General features: G+C 36.3%; 1 protein-coding gene across 6 annotated transcripts in view; it reads right to left on the minus strand.

Annotated features, from left to right (window-relative positions):
• The window catches only part of TBC1D5 (TBC1 domain family member 5), a 463,234-nt gene that overhangs the window by 54,124 nt on the left and 382,431 nt on the right, over window positions 1-26,679 (minus strand). For 5 of the 6 annotated variants that reach the window (XM_016129292.2, XM_016129294.2, XM_016129298.2 and 2 more), the window contains 2 exons: window positions 13,377-13,687; window positions 9,185-9,250 (listed from right to left, as the gene is read on the minus strand). In XM_016129292.2, coding sequence (XP_015984778.2) covers window positions 9,185-9,250; window positions 13,377-13,687 — 377 coding nt within the window. The remainder of the gene's footprint in view (window positions 1-9,184; window positions 9,251-13,376; window positions 13,688-26,679) is intronic. The other variant, XM_016129299.2, reaches the window with a different exon arrangement.

Raw genomic sequence — 26,679 nt, forward strand, 5'->3', positions numbered from 1 at the left:
GTCATTAGCTGACAGCCAGCAAAGAAATAAAGAAATACCATGGTCCTATAGTTGCAAGGAATTAAATCCTGCCAATAGCACAAATGATTCTCTCCTAGAGCCTCCTGACACCTCGGTTTTAGCTTGTTTAGGTCTATATCAGACTTCTGACCTACAGAACTGTTAAGAAAATGGGAAATTGTTTTTATTGCTCCTTTGATTATTATAATCTATTAATGATCTTTAGATTCAATATTTGATATTATAGTTCAAATTCTGAGTTAATCTAATATGCCAGGTCAATGTATTTACATTTTTTTATACTCCTGGAAAAAGTTAAAATTTTGTGGACTATTGTAACTATTTTCTAGTTCTTCCAAAATGAAAAAATAGTTGTGTGCAGTTATATATACCAAATCTTGTAAAATTTTAGTTGCCTTGAATACTTCTGAAATGAGGTATCTAATAGTTGCAATATATAAGTAAAGTTCTATCAAACCTGTTGGGAAAATTTTCATTTAAAAGAAATTATAACATTATCGAAGAAAATAATCTTAAGAAGCTATCCAAGTTTTTATAAATCAACTGTTTCCACATTGAAATTATAATAAGACGAGGAAACCTTTTCTATGATTCTAGATTTTATTTGTACTATAGCTGAGTACTATTCATTTTTTCCACATATATATTTCCCTAGTCTGTCTATCCAAAGAAGAAATCAGAAAATTAAAATACACTACAACAATGTGATATTTGCAAAATATTAACCTATGGATATATATGAACCTTTTACATATATTATCTCATTTAATCCTAATGACTCTGTGAGGTGGCTAGTTATGTATAAGAAAACTGAGGCTTATAGAGTTTAGTGAACTTGCCCAAGGACATAGGGTTATATATATGGCTAGCAATATTATAAGACTTGTCCAAACTTAAAGACTATGCCAACATAGATTATTTCATTTCCATATTACAAGGAGTGACTCCAAGGATCTATTAATTCAAAATGGCAAAGGAGAAAACCAACCAACCAGATTTAGGGAAAAGGCCCATGCACCCAATTTTTATTTAGATATATATTTAGGATACACACACACACACACACACACACACACACACACACACATTTTTTTGAGATAGCTTTTCCACCAACAGAAAGCTGATGGTTGGGTCTCTTGTATTCAATAACAGGTGCTCCTGCTTGTATCCCAAAGCCAGATTTCACTAAAGCAGAGGCTGTGGTCATTATCAGGTTTGCTTTTTCAGAAAAGCTAGCATAGTGGGTGGGCTGTAGTAGGGCTACAATAAAGGACTGCTGATGTTCGGTTTGCAATATCTGAAGAGGAATATATATACATACATATATATATATAAGCTCTGCTCAATGGAAATATAATGTGAGCCACATATATGATTTGTGATTTTCTAGCATCTGTGTTAAAAAAGTAAAGTGAAATTAATTATAATTGCTTTATTTAACACAATATATCCCAACTATTATCATTCTAATATGTAATAAAAATCAAAATTATTGAGTCACTTTATATTCATTTTTTATAGAAGGTCTTCAAAACCCAGTGCATATCTTATACTCACAGCATATACTTCAACTACTCAGTAGCCACAGGTGGCTAAGGGATACCACATTGGACAGCACAGGTATAAGCCAACGAATAGCCTAAATTTCCAATTTTTTTTCCCCACAACATGTATTTAAATAACTATCTTAACAAAATAAGGTAATGATGTATCTAGGAGAAATTTTTAGAATGCCCACTTTAATACCTAATTAGCTTATCAATTATTAACTGTGCGAGAATAAGTGTACAATCTCAAACAAACTTGAAAGTAGTTTGTTCCCATGAGGAATAAATTCATAAATTTCTTTTGTAGCTATTATTCTGCTTAGCAAACTACCTTTTCAGAGATAACATTAAGGTCAGCTCTTATCAGAACTTATCTCTGAATTATCAAATTCCAAATTAGTAGTAGGATCAACAAAGTTCTTGGCCTATATCTCGCATAAAAAACCCTGTACAAAACATATTTCCTCTCAATTACAGAATTTAGCTTACTAACATTTCTGTGCCCTTTGGGAACATAAACGTTTAGACCTTAAGAAAATGGAGCCACTAGACATGTTCCCAGAGGGGATGATGGAATATTTCCTCTGGAGATCTGTAGGAAAAGCCTCGGGACCAGGAATAGCCTTGTCTTAAGACAGAAGAAAGGACTATTATACTGCCTGGCCCTTTTCATAAATGGCTGAGACATTCCATCACCTGGGTCTCCCCTGGACACTTTTGAGCTGACAAGTAGGTATTCACAAAGAGCTTGTAGACCTTAAACTGTGTAGTGGTTCTGAAGCTCTATAAACCTTTCAACGTTTTTAACTGATAGAAACAACATCATTAATCATTTCTTTTGTTGCACTAAAACTAAAGCCTGTTCTTAGAGGTACACTGTTAAATATACAGCAGTAGTACCCTGCCCAGGTCCCCTGTTCAGGACCCAGGCATTTATTCCCCAGCTGCTCGGAGTATTGGCTGTAGGTGGCTCCCATGAGTTCCTCTCTGGAAACTGCCCTCAGCTGAAGAGCTGCTTTGCCCAAGGTCCTGCCCCTTCTCTGGATTAGTTCCAATCCAGTGACTGTTTTGGATCGACAGAGGACAAGGGCTGGCCCCCCGCCTCAAGGCAGACTGCTCTGAAGGGCCCTCTGAGCCCCAGAGGTTCTAGTGGCAACTGCAAAGCAGTTCACCTCCTCCCTCCTCTCAGTGCTGCGTCTTTCACTCCCTGAGTGCTGAGCTTGAGGGCGCTCGCCTCAAAACTTCCTACCCATAAAACTCTGTCTTGAGTTTATCTCTCAGAAATCCTGACCCAAGGCAATTAATTAAAAATTATTTTATATTGTAAGGCATTCTTAAATATACTAAATATAAACCAAGTCTTAAGCTGCCTCAGGCACGCACATCTCATTCCTAACTAAACAGCAGCAAGAAAAAGCCTTATAGAGATTGACCTAATGAAATGCTTACAAAAACTCTATCCAGCACTGAGAATGGGGGGGACACCACAACAGGAGCTCTTAAGAAGCTCCCAAAATAACTGTACAAGGGAAAAACAGACTTGTACATACACTAACCTATAATCTCAGGTGATAAAAGCAAACATAAAGTATAAACAACAGTATTCTGGAAGCACAAAGGAGAGTTTGTCTAATCTTGACTCAGGAGCTAAGTCTTAAAAATTATAGGGTGGATGGGTGGTGGTGGCGTTGGCTCAAGGAGGGTCATTTTGGGCAGAGATCACAGTATTTACCAAGGCAGTTGGACTACCGGGAACACCTAATTCAATTGGAGCCTGATTCAATCCTTTGGCGCTTCAGGCCATCCATGTAATTGCAAACAACACCAATACCAGTGTAAAATAAGATCAAGTCCAACAGAATGCTTCTTTTTCATTTGGTGATTATTTCAATGTTTTTTTGGGGGGTGGGGTGGGGTGAGGGGAGTGCATGAAAAGTTGCTGGTATCTGAAACGAGCTTATTTTCCCTCTGTCTTGCTTACCCAGCCCTGGGGGAAGGGAGGAGAAAGAGGGTAGGTGAGGCTCTGCTAATAGGGCCAGCTAGACGGAGAAGAGTGCCTTGTTCTCAGGCTAAGGGGTCTGGCCTTTACCTTGTCAGTAGATGATGGAAATTACTACAGATTTTAAGCAGGAAAGTAGCATGAGGATTTCAGGAGCTTGGGTAAATGGGGCATCTCCTGTGCTGGCCCACATAAGAGATTATAAGGGTTTAAACTAAGGCTGTGGTAGTAGGTTTGGGAGATGTTTAAAGTCCTCAAACCAATACCTGCAGGGTCAGGTACACCTAGGCTTCAGTCTGTGCTCAGCTGATATCTAGTTGGGGGGCCTTAAACAAGTAAGTCATTGACCCTCCATAAGCCTTGGTTCTCACCTGCAAGTGAGGCATCGACTTCACACATGCTGTGTGTATCCTAGGTGAATAATATACATAAGGGCTCAGTGAGGTGCCCAGAATATGCTTAGCACTTGGGAGATACAGACCATTACTAAAACAGTGGTGACTTCCAAATCTAGAGCAGGTAGTTTAATAGGCGGTATTTTGGGTTATACGGATTTGCTAGTCCTCTTTTACTGGGCTATTCCAACATTGGCTGTGCTTCTCAGGGACGTCCCATGAAAGTCAGCTCACTCACTGGCTCTAGGCATAGGACCACCATATATGCCAGACATTAGGCTGCCTAGTGGAGCTGAAATCTAGGCTCATTCTACTTGTTAAGATGTGTGCCCTAGTCTACGGCCAAGCCACCCTGAACGTGCTCGATCCTGTCTTATCTTGGAAGAAGGGTCGAGCCTGGTTAGTTCTTGGATAGGAGACAACCTAGGAATACCAGGTGATGTAGGCATAAGGAAAAAAAAAAAGAGAGAGCTATGTGCCTTGGTATGAGCTGCATCTACACAAAAGGAGTACCTTTTTCTAAAGTGCAGAAAGCCGCTATTTGGACTAGATGGGGCTGTGTCTAGGTATAGTATATCTTTTCTTTATTCTCTTTCCATCTCTGAAACTTTAAAAGTTTTGTGTCCCACGTGCTGCATATCAGTGGAGGTCATTTGTCAAGAGCCCAAGCTGACTGAATGAGCTTCATAGGCATCAGAGGAGCCCTGACTACAGTATGGCTAAGGAAAAGAAAAGAAGGGAAAAAATTATTAAGTTTCTACTATGCCCCGCGAATAATACTTTTATGATTTTTCTCTCATTCAACTTGACGGGAAATAAGAACAGGAGATGAAGTATGCTCCTAAGTGGACAGGCAGAACCCATGCAAACCTGAGGCCAGGTGAGGGAGCTGGACACAGGATACCCCCAAAGCAAATGTTTGAGCGGCTAGGAAATCTGGGGGGCTGTTGGTGCGGAGGCAGAGCTCAGAAAAGCAGAAAGGGAAAAGCCTGGGAAGTCCAGTACCGGGGCCCCAGAAAGAAGATCACTTTGACTTTATACAGCGACCCAGGAGAAAACAAGAGGCACCTGGCTCCTATCTGGTAACTTTTTGTTACTTCACAGACTTGAGGGAGAGACAGCAAGAGGGCTGATGTCTGCTCATTAAAAACACACATCTTGGTGCCACAAAAGAGCGAATGGAAGCAGGTTGTACCTGAAGCCCCTGGAATAGACCTGCCCTACCCTGAACTCAGAGGTGAAGCACTGTTGGATCTAGTACTTGCATGCAAGCATATGGTTTTGGGACATCAGATGTAATTATTTAGAAAAGAAAAGAGACAGGTGTCGAGTTGGCTCCTTCATAATTTGATTTTGAAAACTACTACCTGAGCAGATAGCACCTTTCCGCCCTTACTACGGGATGGGTGTTTTGGAAACTTTTTACAACCACCTTTGAAGCAGCTGTTCTTTTTCGCTCTTTACAGTTAGAAGGGTAAGTTATCTCCCTAAGTCATCCAGCAAGGCAGTGGTGGAGGCAGGATTCAAACCCAACTCCAGAGCCCATGCTGGGCAAAGCTGTGCCACCCTGCTCTCCTAGTAAAGGCTGTGCCAGGTGGGCTGTAGTAACTGTGATCTAAAATTAAAGAAAACTGGAATGAGGTCTCTTGAAAGTAAAGGGCAAATCCTGACCTTGTTATTAGTCTCCAAACAACTAATTTATTCAATGTCTTTTGGAATAAGTGTTCCACAAAAATGCATTTCCTAGCTAATTGATGCTTCCCCGAATTTTCTATAATATGTTTTTCTCTGCCTTCTTAAAAAAAATCATACAGAACACAATCGAACTATTTGTTCTGCTTTAAGACTATCGTTTCTCAATAACGACCAGGGTGACCGGTATAGGGTCATCCACGAGGATATTTTGGTTTTTCAGTCTTCTCACTCACCCTTGTGAGTAGGAGCTGTCTCTGTCTGGTCATTACTACGTCCCACTCTAGTTGATTTGTCTACCAGTTTGTCATCTGCACTGCGAAATTTTTGTTAATCTTTTCTTCTTGAAGGTCCTAGAGGAAGTCTCACCTCCAAACATGTGAGCTGTTAACACATTAATAACTGGTTACTCACTGGTTACTTCTTAGTTTAAAATTTATTTCTTTTTTTCTATAAGGAATCATAAGAAACTTAACAATGGTTACTCTCAGGATTTTTTTCTGGGCTGCCAGAAAAAAATGGGAGAAAAGGGAGGTTTTTATCTATTTATTGCCTTTAATTAATTGAGATTGTCTAACGTTATATGTGTTTTCGTTTCAAGTATGTCAACTGGTTATCTGGGGAGGGAGATTTTTAAAATCTTTTTCTCTTTTTTTATTTTTAGAAACAACATGATGTTATATAATGATATCTATGCGCGCACACACATATATTTATATTCATAACTGAAATACATATATATATATAAGTATAAAATTTAAAAATACCTATGGCAATAAGTTAAGAAATCTAAATTTCTTTACTAATGGTCCATTATATGGTAATAGTTATATACTTGTTGGAAATTCTAAATTTTCTTTGGAAATAATGTCTGTGTGTTTGTGTGACTATATTTTAAAGCTTTTTGGTGTGAATAAGTTCCTAAATATCTCTGGAAAACAGTTTCTGGGGTAGGTGTATAATTTTCAAAAATAATTTTGAAGAAACCCTTTGAGATAATGCGTCAAAAAAAAAAAAAAAAAACCAAAAAACCCAAATTCTCCTGTGGCACATTTTAAATAACTGCAACCTACACTGAGAGATATAAAATGGAACTTTCCAACAATTTTTCAAAAATTATTTATTGACCTAAATTATGGAATATCACTTTATATTGTTTTTCTTCGAAAAACTAAAACCCATATAATTACTGTGCATTAAAAGGCAAAGATACAGATATAAAATCTCATGGGCAAAAAAGGCTAAATATAATCAAAGAATCATTGAAAGTATTGATATTTACTTCATTTCCTGAACTTTACTCCAATATTTTGAAAAACATTTTTGAGAAAGTGTACACGATAGTTTTATTTCCCTGACATGAAAAGTATATCTACTCTTGAAATATTATATAAGGAAATATAATGGGTTTGGCACTTTCGATGGTTTTCCAACTTCTAATATTACTGATTCTACTAAAGCACAGATTGTTAGAAAGTTTTTTCTTGCCACGACAAACTATTTTGGTTTACTTCTCCTTCCCCTTGCTTTTTGACACTCTGTAGGAAGTGTGTTAAGGAAAACACTAAGTAACTTCTCCAAATCGGGGTAGGTATTATCTCACTGTCTCCTCATCACTGTCCTAGTAGTTATCATCACAGACTCAAAGCTGTTTATTGTGGTCTGGTGTCTCATAAAGCAGCTGGAGCCTTCTCTACCAGACTGATAGAATCTCTGTCAGAGTGTGACAGGCAGGGGGGATTCTGAACAGGGTAACCAAAGAAAGCACTAGCTCCTCACTGCATAGGCCTCCTTGGGTCACCTAAAGCACAAGCTGATGCACAAGCCACCTGCTAAAGTTGTAGGGAAAGCAAGGGGCCAATGAAAACAGAGTTTGGCACATAATAGGCACACAACAGATACTTGTTGAAAAAAATGAATGAGATGATTCTTCTTATAGAATAGAAAATAAGTTATTTGAACAAAATGATAAAATCTCCCTCTTCAAAAGTCTATTTAAAAAAGTAAGACTATTCATGTGGCTCTGGTCTGTAGGAAAGAATGAACTGAGCAATATTGCATAGAAGCAGAAGTCAGAATAAGCAAGGCCGACTTCAGCTTTCTCTTTCCATAGCTAAAGATCTACTCTGCAGTAAACTAAGTTAATAAGGTAGCAAACTACTTTGGGATAACAAAACACTTGGTAAAGAGTTGCCTGGGGAGCTCAGGTTTTAATTTCAGGAAACAAGTTTAAGTCCTATTAATTCTCACCATCTCGGATGATCTCATCAATATTTACTTAACTGTAATAACTGACAAGGCTGAAGAGAAATCATTTGGAGATTATCTGCCTTTTCTATTTCCATGCTACTGCATCCCTTTGTATCACTTAACAGACACCAAGAAGAGTCAACAGCAGCTCCTCATGGAGTCCCTGAGCTGAAAAGGCCCTTAAAGGTCAGCTGGTTCAATTACCAGAATACAGCCAGAAACTGCACTTGTGAAACACAAACCTATATATAGAAGGTCACATCCCTCTATTGCAATAGTGTACACGTGTTTTTTTAAGATGCTAAGCCAACAGACTACTCATTTTCTAATAGCAATATATTCTTTTCTGTTAATTTATTAAAAAGCACAGATGTTATGAAAACATATCATTATTAGTATTTTAATACTACTAGCATGACTATATTATGTGGATATTTTAAATTAAGGAAAACATGATGTGAATTTCAATTAATTCTGCTATATTTTCAGTCTGAATTTGAAAGATTCTTAGTCGAGGCTTCCACTTAATACAGAAATCCTCTAGCATATTTTAGCTAAAAGATTACATAATAAAAGATTAATGAAGCAATTTTACACATTTGTTTTTAAATTCCACAGAAGATACAGAATATAGATTACAATTATTTTGTATTTCTTAAACGAAATTTTTCCCCTAGATTTTTGAACAAATGAATATGATAGTAAAATGTTATCTTTTTATTTTTTATCATTGCCAGTTACTGATACGGAGATTTGTCACACTGAACTTTCTATTAATGTGATTCATAATACAAAGCTTTTACTTAAAAACTTACTTTGAAATCAAACCATAATTCTTTTAGGTAAAATAAAGCAAGTACTCTGGTTAATACATACATTTATATGCATACAGACAGCATATTAAATCGTCTAATCTCAGAACTGATTTGTCAGTTACTGTCACAAAGCACCTATGCAACCAAAAGAACACCTCGGTGTGAGCTACCAAATAAAATGTAATGTTAAAATAACCACAAAATATAGTGACCATATTTTGCAAGGAAAGAAGCTGGTACAAACTTAATAGAAAATCCACATCACAGCCAGATTTGACATCACCAAGGTATGGCATGAGAGGGGACTTTTGTTCTAAACAACAGTGCCACTCAGTGGCTGAACAATGGTAGTGAACTGATAGACAGTATGAATGGAGGGTGGGCAAAAAGGAAAATGGAGTTTTGGAGTAGGCAATGATAATACTGCAGGCAAAGAGATATAGTACGTTGCCATGGTAACTGTACCTTGGAGGTCAGTTAGAGTCTGGACAGGAACAGAAACCTGAGCATCGCTTCCTGTAACTACATCGCCTGCATTTCATAAGAAAAAATAATTAGATTTCATAAAAAGGAAAAAAATGATCAAGTTTTCTTTCATACTTAATGTTGTAATACATTTATCAATCTAATTACTAAAAGTAAAACAAAATACAGTGCAATCTCATGAAAATTAATATAAATATTTTTAAAGGGAAATATTTTTTAAAAAGTGTTTCTTAAAAAGGTTTTGTGTAGGTTTTTCTTAATGGAAAACAAAAAACCCCCACATTTCTAATAATGTATTGAACAAGTTTCTATCAGTTTAAAGTAGAGGAAACTTTAGCAATCAAAAAATTTTGCTGAAATTTCATTATGTTACAATTTTTAGTGTGATTTTATATATGTATATTTTAAAAAATTCTTTATCCAAAAGACATATGCATTTATTAAGAAAAAGCATTCTTTTGAAATCAATTTCCTCCTATAAAAGACACAATTTATTTTTAACTAAATTTGAAACCAATTTCTTCAGTGATCAGATAAAGACCTAAACAAGTTCTAATTTCACATTAAGTATTGAAAAGATTTCAAAAGTTACCACATGTACTTATAAATGTCAACATGTAAAAATAAATCTGTGAACTGCATACCCTTTAAACTTGATATACTTATTATAGGCGTGATTTCGTTTACAAATTGGACCTGTAGTAAATGCTTAAAATAAAGGAGTGTTCGAATTCAAAAAATAGACAAAAGAACTGGGGGAAAAGGAGTACATTTTAAGAAACACAGGAAACAAAGGAAAACGAGCAACACAGGTAAGAAATTCTGCGAAGAACTGAGGTACAGTTAGAAAGTAAACTTGTTGCTTCTTTAATTTCCTTCCTGGATGACAAAGTTCAACATTAAGCAGTCACTGTCAACAGAAGGAATAATCCTTTGAAGCCTATGTTATTTTGAGATTAACAGGCTGAAAAACGAGCCTTCTTAAAGGCACCATATTTTCTATGTATGCTAATGTATGATTAATAGATTTGCTTCCTTTGTAGTTTTTATACAATAGTAAAAAACCTACTTTTGAATTAAATAACATACCCTCAGTGCCTTGACCACTTGCTGCAATTATGACTTAGGGCATGACCAGCTCATTTGGAAATCACTGGGTTGTAATTATATCACTCCATCAATTAACAGTACATATATTTATATTCTCCTATAACTGTAATAAAATCTATAAATATTTCAAATAAGTGATAAACAGCTTTTAGTGGAACTTATCAGGTCCAGAATTTTCATAATTTAGTTAACTCTCTATTCACTGAATAACGGTGTGCCTATTTTCTCTATATTTGAAAGAGATTTTCAATTCTATGTTTGCTACCCATTTTACTCTGCTGCTTCTGGATCACCTATTAGTGTATATTTAGAGACTGAAAACTAATTTTCATATTAAATATCACCAGGAAAATTATGGAGGAACATCTGTGCTTCTTCCTTCCTTTACGACCCTCCCCCCACCCCCAACACATATACGAATTACAGAATGCATTTCAAGCAACATATACAGGAATTTTGTTCTTTCCACAGAACTCTCTCCCTATATAAGCAAAAATAATTGTGAGTTAACTAACCTATAAAAACCATAAGCATTTTCATCTTTATAAACAACCATTTTTCAAAACAACTTTCAAATTTTCCAGCAGAGTACACTAAAAAGGCTATTATATTATCTTTCCTCAAAGGCACCAAGTAGATGATTCTGTTCTGAAATAGTTAGAAGTCATATTCTAACACAAGCCTCCTGACAGACTAAATATTGTGCTCACTAAACTATACAAATCCGTGACACACATGAAGATTTGTTGGTGTCACAGCGCAGCAGGATACTTGTGGGAAGCACCACGTTAAAGAACCAATGTTGGAGAAGTATTTCTCATCGTAGGGTTAACAAATATATCTGGAATCATAGATTTCTGGAGCTGGGGGACTCCTTAGGGATCAGTTCAAACCTCTGATTTCAGGGTGAGGAAACGAAGGGTCGGAAAACTTCAGGATTCGCCTTACTGTTCATTGGTGAGTGAATGAAGGAAGAGCATCCACCCACACTAGCTTCTATATGTATGCACTGTCTTCTTTGCCTTTTAATCTATTTTATTCAAGCCTTTATGTGGGGAGGGGCATTAGCAGGAATATTTATCTTTAATATGAAGGTAAACAAGCTTTTTGTGGACTGACATGAGAAGAACAGACCAGAAATAAAGAGACAGAAGAGCTGCCAAACAAGACCACTTTCTTTCAGCATGGGGATCAGTTACTAAATGCTCTAGTGATACCCGTGTTCCAAATACTCTGCTTAAGCGTGCTGTTGTCTTCTTATAACTGGGGACTTAGTTTTCATCAATTGTTCCATCCTTGTGTGCTTCCTTTCGCACTTACTGTGATATTAATACTTGACATTTCCTTAGAGACACAACTTTATATTTCTAGAGTCATTTGGCTTGGTTCCTCAGAAAATTTAAGCTACAGCATTAAGAGATTCTCTGACTCATTTGCCTGCCATCAGTTAGAATTACTACTGACTACAGCTTGTTATCAAAGCAATATTGAAATCATATTTGTTTAGAACAATAAAACAGTACAATTAAGAAATATATAAAATAACATTCATTTCCATTCTGTAAGTGGGCATGTCTCCTGGCATTAAAATACATTTACAATGTGTTAACGATCTGAACTCTCCTTTTCTTTAAATCATGTGTGATAGCTCTACATTAAAAAAAAAGTAATTTTAAATGAGACATAGGTAAATTGAGTATTTTAATAGAAATTTGAATACTAATATATAAAGCCTAATACTTCATATAGGCAATGACAGATAACGTGATGCGACTAATGGAAGCACACACACATGCTCATTGAATAATACTCATTATTTTGTATCATTGGGGAATAAAGCCCATTTAACTTAAGTTTACAAATTTAAATGCCAGTAATTTAAAATTATAATAATTTTGGATGCAGTCTTCTTAAACAGAGTATATGGAACATGGTTTAAGGTCTTATTACTGACTCTTATTACTGACTCAGTATTGCTATTGTTACTGTCAACTCCAGTCATTGAACATGGTAAAATACAGGGATCCTTTTAAGACACGCACAATGCATGCATCAGGATATGTGCCCTCAAATTAAATGGGCACAGACTCTATGCTTTGTGAGGTCTTAGGAATGATTTTTGAAGACTTTCTGCCATCATGTTACTTTTTCTTGCTTCTATAGTATAGCTAGCAGAGTCCCACCACTAGAAATAAATGTAGCTATTTCTAATCTGCTATGGATAGGGGTACACTTAATACCTATGTCTCTGTAAATAGGTGGAAATTAAGAGGATAAAGGTTCTGACTAAGAACCTGAAGGGCTCTCTTAGGAATAAAATACATGAGGGAGGTGAAGCACTGGAGAGGCTGTGAAATAGAAATGAGCTTCTTTGAGTCCCAGCAGCAAGAGTACCACTAACAGCAGTACCAACTGTAGTGCCGGCACTCATTAAATGAGAGATTTGGATCGGGTCATCTCTCGTTTCCTCTGCTCTCACATTCTATAGTTCTAACCTTTAGTGCGTGGACTCAGGCACTAACTTTGGCTGCTTGAGATTCTGTTTAGCTTTTTTCCCCTCTTAAGGCTCTATATAACTGTTAAGTTTGTACACTGCAGAGGTAAAACAGCTCGATGATGAGTGACTGCAAGCCTAGTGGCATGCTTCCTCCAAACCAACTGTACAGATGCATGCTGTGACTAGTAAAGCCCATGGTACTGGAACTCACCATTTCAGATTCTCTACTAGTCAGAAGCATTATTACACAAGTTAGAGAGCAGAGTCAACTGGTTTCAAGTTCTGTGTTGTGACAGTTCGTGCCATACTCTATGGGCATCCACAGGACTCAAATGCAAGTATACTAGGATATAAATGTTTTTAAAAACCTTAACAAATTACCTCATGTTCTTAACTAAGAATAGTACAGTATCTGATATTTTGACTTATACAGGATCTAATTTTTAAAAATTAAGTTTTGCATTAATTTCTATTTCTTAGTGGTTGGTTTCTCCCAGGGAGGTGAAAAAATCCCAGGCTATACTGGGATTGTTTTCTTTAGATTTACTAGTACTTGTTCCTTACCTTTATTCAACTGCACTGGCATGCTTTCTGATTTCATCAGCCTCTGCTGCTGCTGCTGCTGCTGCTGCTGCTGCTGCTGCTGCTGCTGTTGCTGCTGTTGCTGCTGCTGCTGCTGCTGCTGCTGCAGATGATGCCTGGGAGCCTCTGCTAACATCCTGGTGGGAACCCCGGCAGTGGAGGAGCTACTACTATTGCCTCCTGGGCCACCCGCGCTGCCTGGGGCCATTGCTGGAGAAATCAACTTCCTTCCAAAATTAATCAGGCTATTAGATACCTTATTTATATTCAGAGGAGCGCCTTTGGCATTGGTCCTATACAAGAAAAAAAAAATTGGTGGAGAGACATTATTTAAATTAGAAGATAACTATATTTACACTGTTTCACATACTCCATTGGTATAAAAACACACTTTACCTGCTTCAAAAACGGCCACTTACTATATCAGCTACACGAAGTGAGAAGTGAAAACTTAAAAGTGACCACAGAATAACAAGATTCTTAAAAATGTAGCTTATGGAAATAGTCTTTATACTATTCATTCATTCATTCATTCATTCAACAAACAGGGTCTATCTTTTGGGAGCTTCTAGTCTACTAAGGATGAAGTATATTAATCAAATAATTACATAAATAAATGTATGATTAAAACCTATGAGGACTATAGAGGAGACGTAAAGGGCTGGGCAAGTCTTGGTCCACTCATAGAAGGGGCGCCTGTGGAATGAGGTTGGGAGCAGGTTTGCCACAAGCCCTGGAATGTGGGTACTAGGTCACATTTAATCTGATTTTGAAAAATCAATGTGTCTGAGGGTCACAAAGTAAGTTCACAGAAGTTACATGAAGTGCTCAGCTCATGAGAATTGCAACTCATCCTCAGCAATACCACCCGCCCAGCACTCCACATGCTCCTTCCCCACTCCCCTGCTTTATTTTTCTTGATAGCACTTGGCATCACCTGACATACTAAGTAATTTGGTTACTATTTGCCTACTTCCTCTAACCCCCTTTTACTAGAAGAAAAGTTTCATGAAGACAAGGATCTTTGTCTCTCCGCTGTACTGTCACTGCCTAACACAAACAGGTGTTTTATCAATATGTTAAACATCAGTGCACCTGCCTTGCTCTGTCTTCTCACCAGCTACAGTGGAAGGAGAGCTCCTGCTCTGAGCCATGGCCGGCCTGTCAATTCCTATGGTGGATCCCGTCTCCTCTGACCTTTCCAGATGGTTGCTCCTGCATCTCCCTCTCCTGCATCATCATTTTCTCTTCTGCTATATCACTCTCACTAGCATACAACCATGGAGTGTGTGTGTGTGTGTGTGTGCGCACGTGCGCGCGCACTAACTTCTCCTTCGAACCCTCACTTCTTGCTAGTTACCATTCCACTTCTATCCTTCCACAAAACAAGTTTTTTTCAAAAGGGTCTTTTAACTGCCACTTCTGCTTTCTCAGTCTTTGGCGCAAAGTCTGGTCGTGGCCCCCTTGCCATTGCTCTGAATCCTCTCCTCTAAGTCACCAATGACTTCTGCATTGCAGAGCCAAAAATCCTTTCTTATTTTACTCTATAGCTCAGCAGCAATTAACTCCCTTAAGCACTCCCCTCCCTTTAAAAACTTTTCTCGGCTTCCATGGTTTGCCAGCACCTGTGTTATAACTGTCTGGCAAACAGAGGACACCAAATAAGACATTTGTTAAATGAATACTTACTTCCAAAATGATTTATAACCTTGAAGTATTCTAGGGCTAGTATCTTGAAGACCAGTTATAAATTACTTTAGTTGTTAGAGGTAATCCAACTCCAAGGCAATACTGATACATTTTTATTGCCCAAATCATTAATAGAAGCTTATTTCCTCAAATAGTGCTTCTTTATCATAAAAGCAGGAAACTGAAAATCAGGGTTGAGGGATCCACTTATTTGATTTTAGTTAACTTGAATTTTACTATCATTTTCTTCTCTCCGATCTATCTGGCAGCATTTACATAGTAATTCTCCTACTTTTTATATGATAGCCGTATCCTTGCCATTACCACATATAACTCTAAAACTGAGCTGATCCACATTTCTATAATAAAAAGAGAAGAACACTATGCCTCTTCCTTCCATAAAATTTGCTCTAATGGTACAAGCTAATATTATGGGCTAGGTATTGGAGACTTACATTGCTTTGGAACTAGGACAAATCAAATTTAAAACCGGGAATTCAGCTTTATAAAATAAAAGATCTATTCATTTATAACTCAACGAAATGTGAAAAAATAATTTTTTTTCAAATGATTCTGCATCGAGTCTCATCTTTAAAGAATTGGGCTATTTAATATCCTTCCAAAAATTATCAAAAATGTCATCTCCTAATAGAGAAAAGGATATACGGTGATTATGCACCGCTTGCTTTGTTTTCTGCTGCTTCCTTAGGAAGGAGAGCGTTCTCAATCGACGGATACTACAGCTTAACAACATGGAAAGCACTGAATGCATGTTCGTTGTGAAAGAGAATGAATGAAATGAAAAGAACTCATAAATTCTAGATTAAGAAGGCCTTCGCCTCTGGTGCCGTGTCCCGCTCAGCAGCCTGCGTGCATCCCCAGTGCTCGTGAGTGGAAGGAGAAAGAAGAGCTGCTATAATACTGAGGTTCTACTGCGTTTTAGTTCTGATTCTTTGCAAGTCACAATTCATAATTCACAGATATGAAGACGTTATAATGTTACCCTTTTTTTATAAACAAAAATGTACTAGTCAAATTCCCATATTGCCAGTTGTAAAATTTATATGTTGATAAAAGTACTAAGAAACTGCTGGAGCATTATCAAGAGAATACAGTTAATGCATCTTCATTACTACTAATAACCACAAAAAAACATATAGATCAAGCTCATGCCGAGCAATTTTTCATCTGAATAGCTCTTAAAAGGAGATGAGCACTATTTTCCTTTTTTTTGAACACTTTTTTGTTTTTAACCAATTTCCTTCATTCACCACCCATAGCTTCTATAAGAATATATATATATATATTTTTTATAAAACAGCTATTGAAAATGGCTCTATGTATTTTCGGATATAAACAATTGTAAGCCATGTACTTCTAAGGAAAGCAAGCTGTCCATAGTTTGTTTTTCAGGCATGCCAATTTTTATGTCAAAGTTAGCTAATAGAGATCTTAAATATTAGTAGCAGCATTTTCACAAATACTAAATGATTTGCAACAACCATTATTGCCCATGATGTATACTATTAAGTTAAGCGTGCTAAATTAATGAAAATTAATGCAGTTGTCAGAGATCTGATAGAGAGTGAGGATAGGACTGGATTGGATTAAAGATGGAGTGCAATGTGTAAATAGTGTTGAAATAGAGAACTTTGGAGTTAACGAGATATTAGATACCAAATCGAATGAGTAACAAATTCTGTGTAATTGAAGTATTTCATTACTATTGTACACCACATGCTTTTAGCTGAAAAAGTACCATCTAGGAGGGATTATTTTAAAATTGTGCCAAGAAATTACTTTTGGCATAACCTGATTTAGCAAGTCAAATCAGTAACAAAGGGCATTTTCCTGAAGATCCAAGAATCATTCAAAATACCTGTAGAAGAACTCAACCTGGCTTCACTGTAGTTTGCTTTTGTTCAGTTTCTGAAACTCTAAAAATGGGTGACTTGCTGCCTTTTCCTACTCTCTAACTACCCACTTGATCTCTCGCATCTTGGCTTTTTAACCTACACTCTACTGAAAGAACTTCTAGACTCTCCAAAGCCTTCTTAATTGCCAGAATCATGAGCTGTTTTCATTCAACTTCTAAAATCTCTCCAAAGCTTTTTAAAAAAGACATTATCATTATCACTTCTGTAAAAATTCTCTACAGCTTTTCCTCTCCTGGTATCCAAATCATGACACCAGCTGGTTTATTTCCTTTTTACTTATAATTTTTTAAGTCTGATATTAAGTGTCTAATATTTCACTTTTTGCAAAAAAATTTTGTTAGATGCTAGTTTTTATTTTTGTCAAAGAATGCATTTTCAATTTATTTTTAATTATTTTTCTCCATATTCTAATTTATATTTTTCTTATTATTTTTTCCTTATGTTCCCAAAGGTTGAATGCTTGATTCATTCATTCACTCGCCCATTCATTCACTTATTCATTTCCTCTCTTTCCAAATAAAAGCATTTAAAGCTATACATCTGCATCTGATTTATAGCAATAGCATCAATGTTTCTCCTCACATTTTCTAAATAGTCTGTTGACTTAACTGTTATTTAGCTACATTTTAAAATTTCAGAGGGTTGGGTTTGTGTTTCAATATACTACTCATTTTGTTTATTGAATAGAAATAGAAATAGCAGAAGAATGGAAGTTGGGAAGTTATTTTGATTTTTCAAGAGGATTGTAGAAACTGTGAACTAGAAAATAAGACTGGCTTATACAAATATTTTTACCAATTACTTGGAAATGGTTGTTGTAGTTTATTACAATTAGCCAGTATGGTTCACTAAGAACAAGTCATCCTAAGGCAACTTTATTTCTTGCCTGTAGTGTAAAGGTCTGTTAGATTTTATCAAGGTATGTTAGTGCCAGTGGATGTAATGAAGGATATGCATGCTCGGTTATGACTGAATATCTGTGCCTCAAGTGTATGGCTGAATGTTCCACCACCCACCAAACGCTCCTGGTAATACGTGTCTCAGATTTGGTTCACAAGCCTGCTCAGCAGTCCTTTTTTCCAAGGTCATAATTTTCTGTCAATGAGCAAATGTATAATATGGGACAGTTATTTAGCTTGCTGCCTAGACCTGAGTTCCTTATTTTTAAACCAAGAAGGGTAAACTATATGATAAATTTGGGTCCCTTTTAGATAGAAAATCCTACAAGAAGAAGGAGAATGTATGCTTATTGAATTTAAGACCAAAGGCTTCAGAGACACCTAATTTATCAGATAAAATCATTGAAATTTAAAACAATCTCAATAGGCTAGCATGAGAAATGAATTAAACAGAAAAAATTTAACAAAGATAAATAAAAGCTTATACACTTAAACGTTTTACCATTGCACATTACAGAGAGACTAGATTAATAGGTTAATATGAGTTCAAATGAAAAAAATAAAACTCCCAAACATTAATGTTTGGTTTGGTCTATAATCCTAATATGAACCCACAGGGATGTTGCTGAAGAAAAATAAGATTCTTGGGCTGCATTAATACTAGATAAGTGAACTTCTGGTTTCTAGTCTGGCATGTAAGAAGCTTGGAAGTTTCTACTCTACCCTAACAAGTAACAAACAAACAAAACCCAACAACTTTTTCTTAGATCCATAAAAGAACTGAGGTCACAGAGCAAACTGCTATCCCCAAATTGGAGAGACTGACAGGTAACTGCAGATACATACACAACTTATTAAACCCATGAACAGAAAGAAACCCATGGGGACCAGTACTGAGGCAGGGAAATCTGAACTGCAGTCATCAAATGGCTAGAGGCTCAGTGTGGACAAATCTGAGAGATGAAAACTCCAAAGGGACCCATTTGTGAGTTGGGGGCAGCCCACATCTCTGTGAGTTTTATTTCCTGGTGCTTCCAGCAGGGGGAGTGCAAAAGGAACCATTTTGAAAACACTAGGGTACTCTGGACTTAATGAGGCCTTCCCTCAGGATAGTCTAGCCTGCTGGGGTTTTACCAGAGCCTTACTGACCTAAGGGCAGGAAAATATCCAATCTCAGCCCCCTCTGGACATCCTGTCCCCACTAAGTTGGGGAAGGAGGCTGAGAGGCATGTATGAAGTCCACAGTCCAGAAGCACAGGCTCACTGAAACACTGAGACCTAATCACAGGACCATAGAATGCTTCCTCTCCTTCCACATTTTATCACCACATTAACAAAGGTGTATTTATAGCAGTTCCTTTTGCCCACTATATCATGTCCAACTATACTCCCCCTGCCTTGCCCTCCCAAAAAAGACATAATAAAAATACAAAAAACACAGTTTGAAGAGAGTAAGCAAACATCAAAATTGGACTTAGATACAGCAGGGATGTTGGAATTATTGGAGTGGGAATTTAAAAGAACTATGATTAAAATGCTAAGGGGTCTAATGGGTAAAGGAGACTCCATGAACGGATGGGAAATGTAAGCAGAAAGGAGGAAATTCTAAGAAGAAGAAGAAGAAAAAAAGAAATGATAGGTGTAAAAAATAATGAAATAAAGAATTCTTTGATTGATTTATTAGTAGAGTCAACACAGATGAGAGGAAAGAATCTCTAAAGTTGAGATTTCCCTAACTAAATCCTCTAATTAAAAAACAGCAGAAAAAAAGAAAGAAAAAAAAACATCAAGGAACTGTGGGATAACTATAAAAGGTATAAATATACACATGATGGGAATATCAGAAGGGGAAAAAGAGAAAGGAACAGAAGAAATATTTGAAACAATAATCCTGAGAATTTCCCCAAATTAATGTCAGACACCAAACTACAGATCCTGGAAGCTCAGAAAACAGCAGGCAGGGTAAATGCCAAAAACATTATACTGAATCGTATTATTTTTTAACTACAGAAAATCACAGATTAAAAAAAAAAAAAACCTGCAAGAAACCAGAGGCAAAAAAACACCTTACCTACAGAGGAGCAAGGATAAGAATCACATTCATCTTCTCCTCAGAAACCATGCAAGCAAGAAGAGAATGGAGAGAATAAAGCGTTGAGAGAAAAAACTACCAACCCAAGTTTTGTACCCTGTGAACTTATCCTCTAAAGTAAATATAGTTTTGACAGATAGTAGATATATTATTATCCTTTAATAGCAAACATAAATATGTGACTAACAATACTAGATGAGTTACTACATTGCAGGAGATAACTGTACAATTATGGGAGACAGCTATTGGTGATACGTTAATTTCTGGCAGAATTGAGTTTTGTACTTATAAAATCGAGATATGAAAATTATGCTGGGCCTTTTGGGCCATGTCTCTCTTGCTCAGGCCCGCTTCCACATCTGGAAGTATACTTTCCCTTCTAATAAAGCTTCTCTTTTCTGCCGTCAAAAAAAGAAAGAAAGAAAGAAAAGAAAAAATTATGCTGGAAGTAAAATGGCTGAAATAGCTGAGGAGTAAGTCCTTCAATATGGTGCGGGCTGTCATGAGGGAAAGGAGTCTTTTTTTGCATGGCTTCAAAAGATGAAATGAGTTTTGAAAGTTACAAAAAGTAACAGAAGACAGTTAAAAAGCTATGACACAGGAAATTCTTTCTAATGATTTAATAGGCTCCGTTTAAAATAGTGAGTGTTCGTTTCTGGAACTGTGTTAAGTAGAGACTGACATTTCATCTTCAGATAAACAGGCTTCCAAGTCCTGGCATGAGTGAGAGGTGGGGTTAAAAGAAAGACCCTTTCCAACTCTAAGAGTTTACAATCTGTGCCAAATGGCTTCTACTACCCTCTCGTTCATTATACTGCTGAGAAGAGTATAAATAGAGGCCTGTACACTAGTCTAGGCCTGTGAAGAATGCTGACCAAACCCCATCTCCAGACTGAGGGGCCCGTTTGTCCAGCTTCCTCATTCCTACTCTCAGTTTGTATTCTGTTCATTTTGCCACTCCTTCCTTCTAAGTTCATCTTTTTTTCCAAGACCCTTTTTCTCCATTCTTTTCCTTTTTCTTTCTATCATAGTCTCCCCATCTTCTATCATTTTCTCACCTCAATCTACCTATACTTTTATTCCACCATAAAAACATATAACTTATTTTAAAATTATTTTCTTAAGTGCAAAAAGTAGTCAAAGTAAATTGATAACACATATATAAAATATATTACAATATATAATATAAATTGATATCATTAATATATAATATAAATATTATACATAAAAATGTGACTGGTTTTTGGACAGAAACAATATTTTCTTTGCATTCCTGTATTTTTCTAGTCTATCATTATTGACCTATCCTGAATGAATTAAGGTTCATATTTCTTTCTTTCATGCTTATAGACTTCAGTCTTTTATTCATAAATTTAAAACAGTTGTCAGGGTAGCAACATAGTACTTTTCAAGATGATTCTAATATCTCAACTAACATTCATGATGTACTTATACTTACAAATTCTATAAGTTGAAGGCTTCGAATTCTGTAAAATGAGTTTTCCAACTTTCTTTAATTTATTTAACTTTGAAGCTGAGTACATCAAATGTGCTTCAATGAAAGACATTTATATCTAATTCTAATTTGCTTGCCATATTGTGAGGTATCTGTTATCTTAGAAAATGAACTCTCACCACATCTCAAGAAGCTCTAGATTTCATAGGCTTTTATTAAAACTAAATGATGAAAGTTAGCTTGCTATTACTTATTCCTTAGGTGTCTTTCAAGTGAAACATATGTTTCCTTTCAGCTATAGACTATGATTATTTAGCATATGGCAATTAAATTTTTGTTGATGTGATGTGGGGCAAAAGGAGCAGTGCTTGTTAGGGATAAAAAGCTGGCCTTGATATAAGCTAGAGGGTGGGGCTTACCTTATTGGACCTGAACACAATTTATAACACTGGTTACTAAGATAACAAATAATAAGCAATTATGCATTAATCGGGGTATACAAAATCATTAGACAAACTCTCCAAGACATATCTATAGAAATAAATATTGAAGTTTCTATTTTCAGAGTAGAAGTTTTTAACTAATTTATTTTCTGACCCAATATATCTGAGGGATATGAATCTCTCCCATAGGTAACTGTGGTTCATAATAATAACAGAGTCTTTAGAGGGTCAGACGTAGGGGAACATGTCAGAATGGAAGAGGATAAACTTCTGAGATGCCCACCTGATGGGCAGTTTTGCCCTTTTCACCTCTCTTCCCTCACTTTGGGAACCATTAAATGTATTTACAGTTGTTTGGAGAGGACAATTAGAAAGTTGTATTTGGTTTCTCCTAGATTCCAACCTTCTTCCTTTCCTGATTTTGATCTGTATCTTTTTGCCACACTATGCTGTAACTGTAACAGCTCTTCTGAGTTCTGTGAGTCCTTCTAGTGAGTTATTGACACTGAAGGGGGTGTTGAGGACCCTCAACAATGGAGACTAAAGGGTAGGCAAAGGTTCCTAGATAGGAAACAAAACACATTAACTATAAAAAAAAATGATAAAACCAACTTCACTAAAATAAAAATTTTCTGCTCATCAAAAGATATCATTAAGAAATAGGCAAGCCACACAATGGGGAACATCTGTAGCTCATACATCTGACAAAGATTCTTATCCAGGATATATAAAGAATTCCTATGAATCAAGAATAAAAGACAAACAACCCCTAAAAATAGGCAAAATATCTGAATTGACACTTCATAAAAAAAGATATACAAGTCACCAATATGCAAATCACCAATATGCTATGAAAAGATGCTCAACATCATTAGTCATCAGGAAAAGACAAATTAATCCACAATGAGATACCATTTTCATACCAACTAGGATGGACAAAATAAAAAAGACTGACAATAGCAAATGCTGACAAAAATGTAGAACAGTTAGAACCTCTGTATATTCCCAATGGTAGTAGAAAAAGGTGTAATTACTTTTTAAAAGTTTGATAGTTTCTTATAAAGTTAAGCATACATCTATCCAATAGAACAATCTCATTTCTACATGTTTATTCAAGAGAAAAATACATACGTACAAACAATAACAAGAACAAACAACATCAAAACACCTATTCAACAATGTTCATAGCAGCCTTATTCACAATACATCAAATCTTCTGAAAATAACCCAGTAGTTATAAGCTACAGAACAGATAAACTACGTGTTGTATTTTCATATAATGGAATACAACTCAACATTCTAAAGGGAAGGACTGGTGATGTGTGCAGCAACACCGATATTCAGCAACATGGATGAATTACAAAAACATCATGCTGCGCAAAAAAAAGCTAGACACGAAACAGTGCATATTGTGTGGTTCCATTTATGTAAAGCTCAAAAAATGGCAAAACTAATATATGGTAATAGAAATCAGAAAGTGGTTGCCTCAGGACGAAGGGCTGGAATTAACTGTAAAGGGACACGAGGGAACTCAGGTGAAAGAAACATTCACTCCGGATATATTGTTTTGGACGGTGGTTACGGGGGTATATACAACTGTCAGAACTCATCAGACAGAACACTTAGGATCTGCGTATTGTGTATAAATTACACATAAATTTTTAAAAAGGAGAAAGATCTACTTATTCTGAACTAGATAGGAGATAGTATTACCATTTACCTAAATTGGTTAGGAATTAACAACTCTCTTTAATACAACAGAAAGAGGGCTTCAGACATAGATGTTTATAGTACAACCTCTTAGCTCTTTGACGACAAAAATATCACAAAATTATATTTATATAAAAATCAATGTCCTTCGAAATTCTGAGGAGCCAATTAACTAACACTGATAACCACAGATGTCTGAGCTTCATGGCTTTGAGAATATTATTAGTATGTTATTTACTTACCATATTTTAGCAATAAAAAACGTCTGAAAAAAATGCAGTCATCGCGTAAGTAAATATAATAAAGCCTAATTTAAAAAATCTTGTTGCCATATAAAATGGTCAGACCATGTAAAATGAAATAGTCCAGGAAAATTTTATGATGCCTTTTAGATATTCAAAACTGTATTTATTTATTCAGTCATTAAACTAAGTACTTACTGAATACGATAAACAGTCCCAGGTACTGTGTTAAGCCCTGGGAATACGAAGACTGTAAGACCCGGACTCTGACATCAACATAAATTATTCTGCATTTGAAGCTAAAAAGCATTCGTTCATTTCATGATGTCTGAATTTGTTTCCTGTGCCAGGTACTGAGGAAATAGCAATGAAAGAGATAAATGTGGTTCCTGTTCTCATAAACCTCACATTCTATTTAGTACAAGATTACAAGTGCTGGAAGAATCCTTGTGCTTCCTGGGATCCTGCACTTTCTCAGCACATCCTGCTTAGGCCAGGCCCTGTGAGGGGCACTCTGAAGCTAAGGTGGATCCTGATCCCAAGGACAGATGGAGAATTACTAGCCACCAGGCATTCCCAGGCTAAGAATGATTGGATGCCATCAATCCTTAGTCACATGGAAGAATGTAGGATACATCTTCAGAGCCCAGGGAACTCTTCTCTTTAAAATCTTCTTTCCCTGGAGCCTGGCTTCCTCTCAGATCCCATGCAGAGGTTCTGACAAGGGGCCTTCTGCAGAGAGCCTACTTGCCAGAATTATAATGCTGGAACCTTTCATCACTGATATCAGTTCAGTTGTTTAAACTCTGGTCTGACTGGGGGCAGAGGAAAGCTGGGAATGTTAGCACAGAGGACTTCACTGCTGACATGTTGGGTGAAGAGACTGGTACCTAAGCTTGGTTTCTTCCATATCAATCTAGGGCTAATTTAATCAAATGAAATATCTAGTGTTAGTGATATGAAATTGCTTAAGTAAGTTAAAGAACCTACAGTTGTGGAGCCTGTACTAAAGGCACTGCTAGGTAAAGTGACACATGCTCCCGAGGCACTAATGATAGCTCTGGTGCCATTACTTCATCACCTCTGCAGAGAAGAAGGACACATTTTGAGAAACTGTGTTGCATCATTTTGAAAACAAACAAAAAAAAAATCCATGAATGTTCCTGAATAAAGAAGGTATGTGGTTCTACTCTTAATAAAAGGGACTGCAGTATTAAAAACTATGAAATCCTGTTCCACGACTACTCATTTGGGCGTTTTAGTAGTGACAGATTCCTAAATAAATCAGATGGGTCTTTCCGAAGACTGGTTACAATTTAGATGGTACTGATTTTTTTTTATAGCAGCAATTTCTGGTTACTTAAGGACAAATTGGAATAAGATTTGAGTGTTAAATTGTTCTGAGCTCAAAAGTTGAATGAATAAGAAAATGTCAATTCCCATTTTTAAAAAGAAATTTGCAAGTAAGTAAAATCAGAGCACAGCGAATATTACCCACACACGTAACAGAAAATCTACTACTAAAATACCTAGGCACTTGCTTTTAAAGACTTAATTATAGCAATCCATGGTAAAGCAGAGATGAGAAATCAGGCTTCTTGATTTCTAGAGATATTCTTATCCTTGAAATCACATGTCATCTTTGCATCCTCGTCCCTTATTTGGATAAGCAACACAAATAGAAGTCCATTGCCATAGATGGAACAGGTATTAGTTCCCAGCTTCCCAGTGTCTGCCTGTCTCTTGTCTATCGTCTATTTACTGATCACTGCTGGGGGTTCCCCCACGAGTATGAATAGACCCTCTGGACTGTCCTCACTCCCTGCCTTGTTCTCCAGTGACTGGCCCAAATGCATTAACTCTGTAATAGCCTCTAAATAGCTAAGAAAGTAGTTGCAAGGCTAATTATGGCCGAAGGGCTTCTGGTAAAAAGAATCTTAGTACTTAAATAGTGAAATGGGGACTTTACCAAAGATTTCACAGCTACGACATTTTTTTCATCATGGATAAAGTAGTGACGCGTTAAACAAACTTCCAGGGGAATAAGGGCTACATCAGAACGGAAAGAATTCTTTGGCAAGGTTATCAAGTTTGTCTCCATTCGCAGTCCCTCGGTTGGTGACAATGGTTATTTATGCACCTTCTCTAGCTCCCTCATCCGCTCGCTTGATCACTCACTCACTCACTCATTTTAAACCACTTTAATGAGGTACAATTGACATCTGTTATATTAATACCACAATCTATATCATAAACATATCCATTATGCCCCAAAGTTTCCTTCTGCTCTCTGTTTTATTTTTTCAATTTTTTGCTTTTTTGTGATAACACCTAAAATAAGATCAATATTCTTAGGAAAAATTAAAGTACATAATGCAGTATTTTTAACTATGGGACTGTGCCATGTGGTTGATCTCTAGAACCTTTTCATCTCTGGCTCATTTATTTCTAATTTGCTAATTTCAAAGGTAAAAATGGTACTTTATTGGTGTTTTAATTTGCATTTTTGACCAATTATGAGTTTGAATGGCCTTTTAAATATTTATTTGCTGTTTGTAATTCTTTTTTCATTGAGTGCCTATGATATTCTGGGTACTATTTTCGGTGTTGAGGATATAACAGTTAATTAGACAAACATGTAGAGTTTACATCTCAGTGCAAGAAACAAATGATAAAAACAAACCGAAAAACTCAGTAATTTTTTTAAAAGCTGATAATATCATTTCAGGTACTAAGAATTGTTATTAAAAACACGAAAACAAAAACAGTAACAAAGTACAGGACAGAGTAAAGGGATCCATTATTTTAGATAGCGTG

The sequence above is a fragment of the Rousettus aegyptiacus genome, unplaced genomic scaffold (genome assembly GCF_014176215.1).
Source record: "Rousettus aegyptiacus isolate mRouAeg1 unplaced genomic scaffold, mRouAeg1.p scaffold_m13_p_4, whole genome shotgun sequence".
NCBI classification, from domain to species: Eukaryota; Metazoa; Chordata; class Mammalia; order Chiroptera; family Pteropodidae; genus Rousettus; species Rousettus aegyptiacus.